General features: G+C 39.1%; 1 protein-coding gene across 1 annotated transcript; it reads left to right on the top strand.

Annotated features, from left to right (window-relative positions):
- The first annotated feature begins 2,627 nt into the window (after nucleotides 1-2,627).
- On the top strand, nucleotides 2,628-15,629 carry efna1b (ephrin-A1b). The gene is given in 6 exon segments (XM_052144513.1): nucleotides 2,628-2,893; nucleotides 13,774-14,007; nucleotides 14,009-14,067; nucleotides 14,495-14,560; nucleotides 14,873-14,968; nucleotides 15,165-15,629. Coding segments are annotated over 6 exon segments (675 nt in total). The 5' UTR covers nucleotides 2,628-2,795; the 3' UTR covers nucleotides 15,287-15,629.
- Nucleotides 15,630-16,234: the final 605 nt, after the last annotated feature.

Genomic DNA, 16,234 nt, shown 5'->3' with positions numbered 1-16,234 from the left:
ATGAATGAACAGTTGTACACAGTAACATTAACAGGAATTTGTGTTGAGGTGGATGCTAAATTTCCCAGCTGAATGACAAAGTCCTTCACACCTTGCTCACTTTGTAAAGATGCAGTCTATTATGCAAAAGCAGCCTTTGTTCAGCTATCATTCAGAACACTGGACAACTGCCCATTCACATTCACACGCATACATGCACACACTCTCTCACAAGTAGACAGTATGGCCAATAAATGCTAAATACACCCACACAAATCTATCCACACAAATGGCCACTTTTAAGAGGGAGAGAGAACAAACAAGATAGTGTCTAAAAAATGTATCTCAGCTTCTGTCATAAATTGCGATAGGCACTGTGCATAGTGCCAATGCCCTGTTGTAACGGGAAGCCTGCTGTGGGCAGATCTGTTCGTGAACATTTGCTCAGAGCTCTTAATCCTATGATGATGCAACTCATAAGCATACTGTAACCTGCTACATTCAGCACAGACAGAGTGCTCATAACTATACTCATAAATGCAGACCCCATGTCTTATACAGTGTTGGGGAGTAACGGAATATATGTATCGAGATTACTTATTTCAAATACAAAATATAAGTAACTTTATTTCACTACAGTTACAATTTAAATCATTGGTAATTAGAATAGAGTTACATTCAAAAAGTATTTTGATTACTGAAGAGATTACTTTGCATTTTATTATCATTTGTTTAATTTAATATTTAGTCGTTTCAGATGGAAATCATTTATACAAATAAATGATGTGATCCAAAGTGCATTTGAACAGCAGTGAAACACTTTCCTATGATGTGTTGCATTCATACGATCAGACAGAGAAGTAAATTTGAAGCAAGTTTGAAGCAGGAGAAAAATAAATAAACCTTGTGTAAATTGTCAGCTTAATGGTGTGTTCACATACAACACGAAGCAAGCGCGGCACGATTACATGCATAGTTAATGCAAAGATGTGAATAGATGCAAATTCGCGCCGGGCGGCGCAAAATAAGTGAATGGCGTGACTCGAACATGAGAAATCGCTTCATTCGTTTAATTCGAAAAATCCACATGACGGATCAGTATTGAGATTGTATGGATGTTACTGACGTAGTCGCAGAAGAAATCTGGAAAAATGTATGAAAAAATTGTTGTAGCGGTGTGTGGGCACCCGGAATTGTATGACACAACATCATACATGTACAGAGACATGTGGTAGGAGCGTACTCCGCCTTGCCGATTTATATACGCCACCACTGCGGTGCTGTCTGACCTGACCTGGACATGTTTGTCCTGAACTAATGGGAGAAACTTCCTCAGGGCAAAGAAAACAGTCAGCAACTCTAGGCAGTTGATGTGCCAGCGCAGCGGGGCACCTTTCCAGCGGCCCGTGGCTGCGTGCTCGTTGCACATGGCACCCCAACTAGTAAATTATATTTGTGGTTGTTGTAAGCATATTGTATGTCAAACAGCAGGTCAAAGGGCAGTGCTAACATGCTGGATGTAGTATTTATACTACACACTGCATACTTGCAAAACGTATATCAGCAGTTGATAAGTGTTTATTATATACATCAAATTCAGTAAATACTATTGAAGTATGGGAATTTGGATGCAACCACCTTCCCTGATCCCCTTGTGAATGTGACGCATTGCTCTCAAAACAGACGGAAAATCACCCTCACTCAAACTGTACATACACACTCACCTCTGACTAATTGTCCCAAACTGAAGCCTTTAGCAACACGAGTATGTGCCTGCCCAGTCCAGCACAGCCCAATAGTCCGTAGGTAGATACACTTTCTGTGGGGTTCACCTTTCTACCCCCAACCTGAAAGATAACGGGTCTCCCCTATGACTCTAGGATGAGTAGCAAAGCCTGGATTAGAGAGCACAAGGGAGCCTCCTGGGCAGGTGGGATGAGGGGGAAAAACCCTGATGACTGTAGAGGTAATGTCATTATGCTGTTATCAGGTGTAAAAGAGGGATTATAGGGATTACAGGTTTTGATAGATATCCATGAAGGGTCTGTATTTCTGCAATTCTAATTCACAATGAGCCCAAAATATTTCATAACACAACAGCCCACAGTAAAATTACTCAATTTACTGTCATACTGATTAATGCAGAGCAGGACTATGTTACAATCAAAAACTTCCTGTAAATAGGTTACTACAGTATAGGCTATAGGAATTTTCAAGTATGCACAATTCAGTAATGCTAATGTTTAAGACCTCGATAAATGTAAATATAAAGGAGCCTAGGACTACAAAGAAACAAAATCACACATGTAAACAACTAACAAACTATGAAAAGCAAATTATGTTAAGCATAAGAACAGTTACATTATGTTAAGCATAAGAACAAATTGCGATATTATTGATATATGGCACTTTAGAGTTGTATATTGTTGAAGGATAAAATCAGAATACTTATTGTAATTATTATTTTTTTAAAACTTGATTTGTTCGTCAATTCAGAGGTTCTGTTCACTTCAATTATTTGATCCTGTGCGGCGCGTAGAGGCGTGTTCTGAGAACGGCTGTATTTATTGTCTTGCTATGGGGGCGTGGCTTTCCGAGGTGATGGATAAAGCGGGCTGAGCGCATTTCAACAGACTTTACTACGACTGTTGCAGATAGAGAGACATACAAACCTGTTATTCAAGCAAACTGAATCACTAGTGTTACATCGATTCTTGCACGGCAGTAGTGCACATTTACTTTTGTATCTCCACTGTGCAAAACAGTGTTTTGCACTCATTTATATTATTTAAAAAACTATCTTATAGTCGGACTCGATGGATTTTCTGTGGCTGATGTGTTTAACGGTGAGCATCAGCGCCTGGTACGCATCCGCAGAGCGACACAGCGTGTACTGGAACAGCTCAAACTCCAAGTAAGTTTTATGACTTTTACTACATATTCCTTTACGTCAAACGTTTCCCCTGTCTTTATTTTTGTTTACCTTTTATATGTTGCAACTCTTGCTAGTATTCATGTGTGAATATTACACTAACCTAGTTTTCCAACCTAATTTGTGGGGACTTCCTAAATCATCTAAATACAATTTCACCGGACTTTATCTGGCGTATTGTATATTTGATATGTGTATGCAATGTTTTGTTTCAATATTTGCTCCTGCAGCTCTTGGTGAGCATTCATGTTGTGGACAATGAATATTAATTTATAGAAACACATGGTAGCATCTTGACCGTGCCAGTCATTACCACCGTCTTGCACAGTTATGTTATTTCTCTTTATATGTTAGACTTTCAAATTAGTTTCAAAATCAAGATTCACACACTTCATTTCTTGGTTTCTTTCTGCCTCCATCTTTCAATATCCAAATTAAATTATAATAATTGTATAACACATAACGTCTGGGTAAAAAAAGTAGACCTACATGGAAAGAAATCCAGACATATAGACAGACAGATCAGCCTAAATATATACATACACAGACTGTGGATGTACACACACACACAGAGAGAGAGAAAGAGAGAGAGAGAGAGAGAGAGAGAGAGAGAGAGAGAGAGAGAGAGCAATAAATAGACCGACATGTGCACACTAGACTGGAATGGATAGTAGTAGCCTGCGCTTTTTACGGAGGTGTCGTGTTACGGTATTTTGGATTACCGTTAGTGTTTACACATCAGTGGTTCTTATAAACCCTAGAAGACTCTGATGTGCGTTTAATTAAAAGATCGCGAGAGTAATATCACCTCAAGTGTTAGTGATATTGAGGAAGGACGGGTCATCAGGCACTTTAGAAAGATCAATACGAATGACCGCGGTCAGTTTCAAGAAAGAGAAAATTGACTTCTGTAGATGAAGAATCCTAGAGGTAGTGAAATCTTTGTTGGAAAACAGTCTTTGGCCATGAACTGACAGACATACAGGGCTGGGTGTCCTTAATTCGAATGATCGCGATAGGCTATATCACATACATGGCAGCATAAAGGAGAGACGGTAAGAAATTGTGTATATAAGACGACATTCCTTAAGGACCTGCTGTTAAAAGAAATGAGGCAGAAAAGAAAGTGATGGAGGAGTAACAGGAGCTGATTGGATTTATTGAAGTAAAAGGGGGAGTAGAAAGGACTGGTAATTTGAGTTCCAGAGGAGGATGGAGAAAAGAGGTATGGGGGATTACAAATTGCAGTCTGGTATGTGGTCCACTGCCTAATCCTGACATGGTCCACATTCATGGAAAGGGTTGTATAACTAAAACAAGAACATTTGTGATGACAAAAGCCCCTCTGACAATCTCTACATTAAAAATCAGTGTGAAATCTGTTCTTTTAAAATTCTTGTACTTGCACACACACACAAACACATATAAATGTCTGTCTTTCCCAATGCCTTTTAGAAAAGGCTAAAAATAATATAATATAATCCCCTCTTGAGCGGGTCATAATCTAGCAGGTGTGGTGGGATCTATGTTTTTATGATGCCTCTCCTATTAATCTGATTTTCTAAGAAAAAAAATAAACAATGATACTTACTTTAAAGGGATTTCAGGCCTCTCCTTTTACTTTTCTTCCCTTTTCACAGTTTAAAGACTTTTGTTAAGGCCAGTGGTTATTCCGTCAGACCATGAAACTCAATCAGTCAGTATGTAAGTGGATTAGTCAAGCTTAGCTAATCAATGCCAGACTTGTAAAGCCAAATGTTAATTGGAGTGATCACTTGAGTCTGCCTATAACCAAAAATTGTTTGCAAACACAAACAGTGCTTTTTGTTTCCTCGAAATTGAGAAACCTGGGGATTTTCAACTGAGTGGGTGTGAGTTAACTGTAATGATTTAATCTCCTGTACCGTGGCCTTTGGCGAGTTAACTCTCTGATAAATTATGTGCGTGAGTATGTGGATCCCGAGGAGACTGGATTTTCAAGTCTGATGTCTCTGGAGTGACGTGGACGTTGTTTTCGACTGTCTGTTTTTTGTGCTCATTGCATGCCTGTGCTTGCATGACAAGTGTGCTAAAGGGAAAGTATAAAGTCCTATCATGTTAGCATCATCTAATCATTACTTTTAGTCCGGTGTTTATTTTTATGTTTATGTCAAAAGCATGTGCGTTTCCTCGTTTAAGTTTCACTGGCAGTGCAGGGGGTGGCTTTTACGAGCAGCAGTATCACAAAACTGTGACTTGTGCGCACACACACACACACACACACACACACAGTGCGGCACAAGGGGAAATGTGTGATTCCTTCCAGCAACATGTTGCTATACTTGACCTTTCAGCTGTCCATTCATTGTCCACCCCATTTCCTCTTTCTTCCTTTCTCCATCCCTCCTGGTATCCGTCTGCCAGATGCACTTAAAGGGATAGTTTACTCCAAAATGAAAATTCTGCCATAAAAATTCTCACCCTCATGTTGTTCCAACCCTGTATACCTTTCTATATATCTGTATAACACAAAACGATATGTTAGGCAACAAGAACTTTATACTGGTTTGGAACAACATGAGCGGTGTGAGAATTATGATTTATTTATTTTTTTGGATTAACTATCCCTTCAATTTGTTTTCATCTACCTGCACATCTCTTTGAACATTTAGGCAGCGGGCCAGAGTTTACATATTGTGAATCTGAGGAGTTTAAAAGGTGGAGACAGATTGGCATACATATCCAGACAGATTCCTCAGACAGACAGTAAATCCATCTTCTTTAACCCCCCTTGTTCTGTCTCTGTCTCACAAACATAGCCAAAAAACGGCTATGTAGGCAGGATTATAATCTGTGAAACAGAATCCAGCCCCAGATTATATGTAAATGTCTGTAATCTTTGTAGATGGCCCATTCACACATAAATCACTGTTATATTTATATATTCTGTAATCCAGTACTGCGTAATCCCACTCTACATAGAAAATGGTGTATGGAAAATATAATCCATAATTCTTTAAGTATTATGGAATGCACATTCATCTGATTGCTTGTGAAACGCTCTTTCCGGCTCATGACAGTTGTAATGTTTAACCCTTAACCCTGTTAATTTAACCCTTACAAATCCTTCCTCCACTTCTTTCTCAGCTCTTCTTTCTCCTTATCTCCACCCCAGACTTCCTCAATGTTTCTATTCATCTGTCCTTTTTACCATCTCTGCTCTTTTTTTTTTTTTCACACAAGACCCAATTGCCCCTTTTGTCTTTCTTTCTCCCTGATTACTGTTATGATTCCCATTGCACTGTTTAGTTGGAGTTTTCCTGTTTTTGTGTTTGTGGTGCTAGATTGTGTAATTGTCAGTGTAGTTAAGTGTGTGACCTGTGTGATATTAGAAGTGTAAACAACCAAGCTGTTTGCTTAACCAGCAAATCATTCACTGATTGGCATTTCTTAATTGCCTCAAATTGAGAGTTAGCCTTTGGCATCCTCAGTAGTTCACAGTCGCCACCTACAGAACACTCAAAGTAAATCATGTGAACAAACTAAAGATATTGCCTTTCTTTTAGTGAAAGAAAGGATAATACAAGTCTGAATTGTTTTTAATGTATTATTTCATAGATAATTGTTTCACTGTAATAGTGCTGAATTTGAATAAAGCTTACAGTATGCTACATAACAACAAGCCTCAATATCAGCAGGCAATTAGCAGCCATTTAAAAGTGAAAGAGAGTGGGAGGAGGGGGAAATCAGGCATTTGTATGGAACAGACAGAAAAAGACTGAAGCGGGGGATGGGTGGGGGGTTAGAGGTCAGACAGAGAGAAAGGAGGGTTTCTTAAAAAAAAAAATTGCCAGAATGACGAGGCCCTAGTTCATAATGTGATTTTTAACTGAGAAGAGAAAGAGAGAAGGTGAAATTGGAGGGAGATGGGAGACTGAAAGCTATAAGATATACAGATGGAGGTGGAGCGAATTACATTTTATCGATTGGGTTGCATTTTCATGCAAAATAAATTATCCAGAGATTTAAAAAGTTTGTTCTCCAACAGGTACCAGCAATGCCAAAAATACAAGAACGGTATCAAACCAAGGACCTAACTAAATGTTCAATAAATAATGTATGTTAGTCTTTCGGAATCTAACCCTGCTTCGAAATTGTTTACTTTCAGAGCATGTAAAACAATACAGTATTTATGTATGCCTGTGAGTAGTATGAATAGATTCTGGACTTACTTAATCCGGGGACATGGGTATTGACCCATGACCCAAATATATGACATAATATCAACAACCACGAAAACTATTTGCTCTGGTTTTGTAAAACACAATTTAAGCACAAGGAACAAATATCTTTGTATATTTAGCATTTACAGTTGAGAAGAGACGTCCGACTAGCGGTTCACCGCCGTTCCTTTACACCCAGTGTTTTGAATGTGACGTCAACTCCGCTCCCGAGGGATTATGGGATCGCAATGTGCCCAGTCGATCCACACCTCAAAATCTTGACAGAAATAGTAGGTCATGGAGTATTTCTAGCTTACTGCTTCATGAAAACCATTGGCATACGGTTTTTGCCATACTATATACCAGGGAAGTATGGCTATTTGGATGCAGCGTGAGACTATACTTAAGATTTGGGAGGACCAAACCAATTAATATGGTAATTAAAAATCCATATTTATCATCCACTCGAATATTTCAGGGGGCATATTATTGTTTTTACACACATTTTACTCTCAAACAACCTCCACTCCAACTTTACCAAAAACATTTATCTTATCTGTAACCCCCACCCCCACCTTTACACTTGCAAATGAGCTGTGGGTCTGGTGTCTGTGAAAAGGAGCAGTATTATCCGTGCGCTCAGTGTGATAATCCCTGGTTTGGAAGAGCGGATTAGAAAACCAACATTCCGACCCGCTCTGCTTTACGGCCATGTAACCAGTAAGATGTACTGATTGGGAAGAAAAGTGAGAGAGTTTAAAGGACTTGGCGGCGGCTTAGCACCCTGAACCTGTCAGCCTTTAACAGGACCAAGGTGTAAAGTTGAGACTTTTCTGTATATTAGGTTCCTAATAGAAAAATGTAGACTGACACAAAGAGAGTGTGTGTGCACTTGAACAGACAGGTTTTATTACTTGATTGTGTGAGAACAAGCAACTAAAATAGGATCATAATACTTGTCATAACAAGCAGCAGCTCCTAAAGGTTTTGAGTAACTGAACCCTGAAGTATGTGTGTGTATGTGTGTCAAATGCTGACAGCGAGTATAGTGCAGTTGGCAGTGAATACATCTGTTCTGAAACACACAGCACTGACCAGCTCTCAGTGTGTGTGTGTGCCCTGCTGACTCAGTAATGGTGTGTCTGCAAGATCTGACCCTGAACTTTGACACTACTGACCTGCCTGACAGCTTGAAACATTCTACCAAGAGAGAAAGAGTTGGAGAGTTATCGAATACCAATCAGTATTCAAGGTAAAGCTCTAATTTTGTGTGTAGTTTTTCGGTGTTAAAATAATTTTAAAACCCTGGGTAGCTCAGCGAGTATTGACACTGACTACCACCTCTGGAGTCGTGAGTTTGAATCCAGGGTGTGCTGAGTGACTCCAGCCAGGTCTCCGAAGCAACCAAATTGACCCGGTTGCTAGGGAAGGTAGAGTCGCATGGGGTTACCTCCTCGTGGTCACGATTAGTGGTCCTCGCTCCCAATGAGGCGTGTGGTAAGTTGTGCATGGATCGCAGAGGATAGCATGAGTCTCCACATTCTGGGAGTCTCCACGGTGTCATGCACAACGAGCCACGTGATAAGATGTGCAGATTGTCAGTCTCAGAAGTGGAGGCAACTGAGACTTGTCCTCCGCAACTCGGATTGAGGTGAGTAACCACACCACCACAAGGACTTACTAAGTAGTGGGAATTGGCAATTCCAAATTAGGAGAAAAGGGGATTTAAATAAAAAATTATATCCCATCTTAATATACAGAGACAACTATAAGTATGCCAATCAGTGGTCGATTTCCCCAAAAAGTGTGAACACTGTGGCACTATCAAAATATTTGTTTGAGCATCCCATCCAGCTCGACCCAGCAACATTAGCTCAAACAATGGCGAGACTATCTTTTGAAGCTATTTGAAAACAATCATTATTACGTTTGGTGACACTAGTGGTGCAGAAATTAAACAATTAAACTTTGAAAACTGACGCATAATGTAAAGACCACCTCTTTTACCATTTAAAAGTGAGCTGCTAGTCATTACAGAGATAAAGCAACAAATTTAAACTCAAAGTCTTACACAGGCTCCACTGTGTCTTCTGATAAACATTAGAGTGATGTGGCCCTCAGGGGCCACAGGTACAGGCACTTCTCTGGCAGACCAGGAGAGAGGAGGAAAGGGTGGGAGCTGTAGGGGGGAGATGTTTGATGTTTACATGGATCCATGCCCCTCGCATAACAACGTCACCCTCATACTCAGCCCATTACAGAGAAAAATGTCACATGGGAACAAGTGGGGTACAGCTAGAGAAAGAAGCTTTTAAAGTGACAGATCACTTGGAGTAAAAGAACAACAGAGCTGCTCTGTGATTTTTTTTTTTTTTGTTTTTTTTTAGCTATCAGTAGCTGGCCTTGGAACAACTCAGAGAGATTAGATGGCCATGGGAATCGCTGTGTGTGCGACGGACTGGCAGACCCTTTTAATCTAAGGCAGCCTCAATGCCAGACTAAACACCTTTGACTTTAATCACACTGAACTTAGATCAGATTTATTATTATTATTTTTTTTATATATATATATAATTTATAGTCTAATCAATTTTTTCAGACAATGTCAAATAGTTTGCAATATGGAACTATGTATAAATGAATGAATTTGCAGTCATTTTCAAACAATATTGAGCACTTTATGATGTTTCTTGCCTTCCTAGTGACGGTCTGGCCTACTGATACACATTAAAACAATTTTGATTTGAAACATTTATGGATGTGATTTGGATTGGGTTTGTAAAAAGCAGATTTATGTTGATGTTTTTTTACTTTTTAGAATAAAAAGAGCTAAACTGATTTAAGTTTCATCTGTCAAAATTGTTTATTTTTGCTGCCTGTCGGAACAAAGCCTAAGTAACCACAGTCGCGAGACCAGACCCCAACCCCGAGGCTGGTGTATATGTGTGTGTGAGAGGTAGGGGAGTTAATGACACCCAGTTGATGTCTTGGTCTCGAAAACGCATTGTAGTCAGGTCTCAAACAGCTCCATATCAACATCAAAGGAACATTAGAGGAAGTGAGACAAAACAGTGTAACACTCCGTAAAAACTGAGTGAAACTGAAACTAGTAAAAATAATCATACAGAGTTAAACATTTTACTTATGGAATTTAGTAAATGTATCACTTTTAACTTGAGCCTGACTGATATGGGATTTTTGAGACTGATTTTAGATGGGGAAAATTCAATGATTACCAAGATGGTGGCCAATATAGTTAATTTATGAGCTGGAATGAAAACTGACCTTTTCTATGTGGATTGTGCACTGATTTTCACCCATGTGACTATAAATGGGTACTCAGAACCAATATTTTTATCAAAGAATATCTTTCATTATTATTTATTTTCATTGTCAACATTGGAAAAAGTACAATATTTGAAATGTAGCAGAGTGGAAGTATAATGTAATAGAAAATGTCATGGTAATACTAAGTAAAGTACAAGTACCTCTAAATTGTACTAAAATAGAGTTTTCTTGCTTATCAAAACATCATCAGCAAAATTATGCTGTTAATGTGTAACAACAGTCACAAACTATAACTCATGGTTCACTGCTGCCAAGTCAAGAGATAAACAGCAGCAGCAGTGTTACACTGTATTCCGGTGGAAAATCACACTTTTAATATTACATTTTGTAAGTGCAACGACGGGATTTGTTCGGTAGAAGGGGGCACCAAACTGCAAATCCTGAATAAAACAGTTTGGTGTATACATGTTTACTCATTAGCTTCCACTCAGCTGACAAGGTATACAAGTAGCTACGAATCTCATTGTCGCGGAAAGTAAAAGATTGAATTTGTTTATTTACTTTCCAGCATTGCGTCTCACCAACAATGTAACAATGTAGCATGAAATCAACACTCAATAGACACAATCCACCACCACACCATTGTCTGCTTAGCGGCAAAAAAATGCTCTGACAAACTGTAGTTGGCTAAACGCAAACAGATAAACATGAGTGACAGGGTTAACGTTATATTAGTTATATAGAAAAGCGAAAATGGAGTCATTGTATATTAACTTTCCAGTTTGTATTTCTCGAAGTAGTTGGCAATTTGCCGTGAAGACACCGCTTAACTCTGCACTGTTTGCAGAACCACTGTCAGATCAGCTCTGTAAACAATGGAGTTAGAGCATGCTCTGCTGGAAAAACTATGCTATGACACCAATTCTATATCACCCTAGCATTGTTTTCTGCATTATATGTTCTGAAAAAGGTTTTAATATCTGCGCATATTGGAATACTAATATGCCAATACCAATATATCTGTGAAAGGCTAATATCAATAAAATAATAGCAAAACACTTACAAAACCAGTGGCAATTTTGGTTTAAAATACCAGTCAAACCGATAACCAGTCTATCTCTAGTTAAAAAAGCTGAATATATAGTATCTGTGCCAGACTTTGTCACAACTTTGAGACCACTTTGACAGCTGTTGGATCAACCAAAATAGTTTTTGACCAATATTGATTGCTTTAAGTGCCTGACAACCAATATGCAAAACCAAGTTTTAAATCTGCTTTTAAACACAATAATACTGTAGTCAAAAAATAAGTAATGGAACACATTTATAATTAGTTTAAATATATTATAATTTATAATATATTTATAAGTGTAAATATTGGTTAAAAATATTGGTTTAAAATAGTAGTCAGCAGTCGTGATTTTTATTTTTGCACAATGCATTAAATATACACAAACACCTCTTTCTAACACACAGAAAAGACAGCTGGCTTTGTAAGCTATACAACCTGCCTTTTGAACACCACGCTGATTAGAAGCAGTGCGAGACCAACTCTAATCTCCACATAAACCAGTGTTAATGAGCGCAGTGATGTGTGTGTGTGTGTGTGTGTGTGTGTGTGTGTGTGTGTGTGTGTGTGTGTGTGTTTGCCCTGAATAGACCACGAGGCTGTTTAGACTGGTCGGCTAATTCTCACCGAAGAGGAACAGTGGGAGAGAGAGATGAAGGGTGTTAGAGGGGGCCCATCAGGAGCCTGTGTGTCTATCCATCATTTAATCATGGCTCCCAATGGCAACTGCATGTGCCATAAGGGTGAAAGAGGGCAAGAGGGGAAAAAGAGGCAACTTTGTGCTTTGGCAGTTCATGTGAGGGCCGTGTGAGTTTTGAGTGTAAGTAAATGTTATGGTAATGTGATTGGGTTAATTGCATGGTAACACAAGCCACTGAAAATGAAGAAAAGCACCCAATCGGATGCCTTGTTTCTCAGTGGGGTTCAAATATTGCTGTGCAACAACATCTCATAGTGATAAAGAAATTCATTCTGATTATGTTCTGTATTCAGCTTAAGACACATGTTTGGGGGAGAAAAAAAAACAGAATGAACAACAGACCCTCAATAGAGGGCTGTGGATTTGTCATCTATACATCTGGCACTCTGAATCGACATTCAACAACAACAGCAGGGAGAAAAAAGAAAATGAGACAACAATAAAAGTAAAGAGAGATGGAGAGGAGGTGTTAAAAACACTCTTGAGCAGATTCAAAGAGCGGCAGTCTAAGTGGCTCCATCTCGGTATGGAGAGACTATAGCCCAAAGTATACTTTGCCTGTCCGTGTTCCATGACGGTCCCCACACAGTCAGCGTGACGTAATTTTCATCAACAGAAGTGTTCTCGCACAGTGTTCGCATGCAGCCAGATTTTTCTGTTAGCTCGGACCCTGCGTAGACAAATGCGCATGCGCAAGTTTGAATGTTGAGATAGAGACCACCACTAGGTGGCAATACGCACAGTTGGGCTGTACTTTCAAGCAGTAGTCAAAGAACATATACTTTTTGTTGTTGTTCTTGCTTCCTCTAATAGTGGATCCTCCAGTTTTTCTTTCAGTTCTTTATCCTTCGGAGCTGATGTCCTGTAAATGACACGACTCGGTGCTGCCCTCTAACGTCTGGTTGCGTATACCAAAGCAATTGTACTGCACATGTGTCGAACGCGTCTATTCGCGCTCATCCACGTGAGGTATACTTTCAAAGCTGAGCACGAGACAGAATGGAACGCGCAAATTGAAGTATACCTGGGCCTTAAGGAAGAGGTCATGACAGAGAGTGAGTCCAACAAAACAACAGTCAAATTGTGAAAAACACACAGAGAAAAAAAGAGGGAGAGTGTAAGTTTAAAAGTTCTGAAATGTAAAGTAAAAATGAGAGAAGAGAAGAGAAAAAAAATACAACAATTTAGAAACTTAAATTAAATATGTCTTGTCATCAAGAAAGATAGAAAAACATTGCTGGACAATCGTTCTTCTACACGCCTTCATCCATTGTTACAGTAAAATACGGAGAAGGAAATGAAGAGAAAGAAAAGAGGGATTTTACAGAGTGTTTTCAGCCATTCATACACATAAAAGGGCAAGGTGAAGGGTGAACATCAGTCACCATACACCCACATAAAACAAGACGTGCATCAGGGTGTAGCCCCTGCTTTCGTAAGCACTGATGCTTGCCTGGGGCCCTTAGGTGTTTCCAGGATTGTTTCTGTTTGTTTGTGCACTTTAAGCCACTAGTTAGTCCTGAGGTGTGTCTTTGTTCAGTACACAGGTATTATAAGTAGCATTTGCTTAAACTAATTTTTTTTCTTTTCTTTCTTCTTCTAGTTTTCTATGGGATGACTACACTGTGGAGGTCCACATTAATGACTACCTAGACATCATATGCCCTCACTACTCGCATGGGAAGGTCCCATCCCAGGAGGCAGAGCGGTACATGCTCTACATGGTGGAGCTGGAGGATTACGAAGCCTGTAAGCCACAGTCCTTTGACCAGCTACGCTGGGAGTGCTCCAGACCCTTCGCTCCTCATGCCCCAGAGAAGTTTTCAGAGAAGTTCCAGCTTCACTCCCTTTACTTTGGGCAAGGAGTTCCGCCAGGGGGAAAGTTACTACTATATTTGTAAGTATCCACATCTGTATTTTTAAAAGCATACAAAACCTAACATAGTTCTGCGTTAAAGAGGTAGTTCACCCAAAAATACCAATTCTGTCATAATTTACTTACCCTTACTATGTTGTTCCAAACCCATACAACTAAATGGCAGAATGCCCTATTTGCTCTTTTGCATAGAATGAAAATGGATGGGTACCAGGGATGTGGTCCAGCCAGGGTCACAATCCAATTTTATGGTAAAGGGCAGCTTGGACATTCTAATAGATACATTATTTGTGTTCCATGCCAGAGATAAAAGTCATACTGGTTTGGAACATCATGAGGGTGACCGAATTTTCATTTTTGGGTGAACTATCCCTTTAACTCTTGAATATTAAATCCATTCATCATTAAGTTTTAGATTCCAAGTCTAAACTTTGTCTCCTTTCCACAGCCAGTCCTCTTCACCATCACGGGCAGGAGTGTTTGAGACTGAAGGTGGATGTAGTTGGACCTCATGGTAAGAATCAAATCGGTTCTTTGCATTACCAAGCACATGCTTGTGCATCTTCACAGCAGTTTTAGAAATCAGCTTAATTTTCAAGGGCATTTTTTTTTTTTTTTTACATTTTATGAGGGTATATTTATTCTAATCCTATAAAACTACTGTGTGTGATCCACATTTTGAATCTCTGGGGTAGTTTTACCACTTTCATTGCCATTTTGTTTTGCCCTAAGCCCCCTTTATTTTCTAACCCTGCCTCATAGCCAGTGTTTACTGCATTACAAAAATTACTGGTGACTAACTATATTATTTAATGTATTATTTAAGGTTCCAAGAACAAGAAGACGAAGGAGAAGGAAGAGGATATTGAAGGAAAGATGGCTGCAGGAGGCGTTCACAACCCATCCAACAGGCTTCCAGCAGGTGAGCACTTCATACCTGTCAATCTCCTGTTTGCTTTTTTCTGCCTGTCCATTTGCTTTAGAAAAGATGTGGAATTCCGGACTGACTTTTCTGTCTTTCTAAGCCAATGTGTTCGAGTGTGACTTCACGCAAGTTACATAGTTGTGAAATGTACTCATCACCCTTCTCTCTCTCTCTCCCTCCCTCCTTCTTTCAGATGACCCTATTGCAATAATCCCAGTTGTGCAAAGGAGTGTGGGCAGTTCAGGTGTTCATGTGTCTCCAGTCTCCAGCTTTGTCACGTTGATCTCTGTATTCATCCTTCGGCTCCTCCACTGAGCATGATAATGGGACTTTCTTGACTTTGGTCCATTAGGACACAACAGACTTTTATGCTGGTGCTGGTTACTGGCTCTGAAAATAGATTTTATACAAAGTATTTTTATACAAACTAAAATGACTGAAGTTTTTGTGCTGGTGTGCAAGTTACTGAGTGGTGTGTTTGTATTTGTTAGAGTGGTGTTGTGACCAGAGAAAGGTTAAGAACCTTCTCCCTCATTCTGCCTAATTTTTCTTTAAGAGTATTTACTGTTCTGTTATTCTTTCCCTCAGCTCTTTTTACTTTTGTAGAGTGTGTGTGTGTGTGTGTGTGTGTGTGTGTGTGTGTGTGTGTGTATTCTTTGTTCCTGAAAATTCTTCACAAATGTACTTGGCAATCTTAAGATATAGAACAAACCGTTAAGACTTGAGGAACCTGACCTTGCACCTTATAAAGAATTGATGTTTATACATGGAAATGTTTTTTTAAATCTAGAACAGTTATCGAGGATTGGTGTTTACTTGTGTTATTGATCTGGTGTTGCTGTTGTTGCAGTTGGTTTGTGATGTAATGTGAACACACCCTACAAAATGTACTGGCACTAATTCAGAAAGCCACTATTCATACTCAAGTGGATAGATTAAATAAAAATAAAAATGTCTTTAATAACACAACATTTGGTTTTAAACAGCCATTTTCAGTTGTGCATGCGTGCGTGTGTGTGTGAGGGAGAGAGAATCTGTCCTTCTCTAATTCTGAGAGAGGGCACAGCTGTACACATAGAAATAATTCAAAGCATTCTCTCAAATAATTTAAAAGAATAACTTCTTTTGTAAAAAGTTTTTTGTACTGTATTGGTTTATAAACCTTTGTAAATAGCTGTGTAAATATGTACATATTTTAAGTTATATAAAATAAAGACCTTTGTTAATTATAAATATGTGTACATAGTGGGTTTTAATGTTGTA

The sequence above is a fragment of the Xyrauchen texanus genome, chromosome 15 (genome assembly GCF_025860055.1).
Source record: "Xyrauchen texanus isolate HMW12.3.18 chromosome 15, RBS_HiC_50CHRs, whole genome shotgun sequence".
Taxonomy (NCBI): Eukaryota; Metazoa; Chordata; class Actinopteri; order Cypriniformes; family Catostomidae; genus Xyrauchen; species Xyrauchen texanus.
The sequence above is the reverse complement of the archived record's forward strand: the minus strand, read 5'-3'. Positions and strand labels throughout refer to the sequence as shown.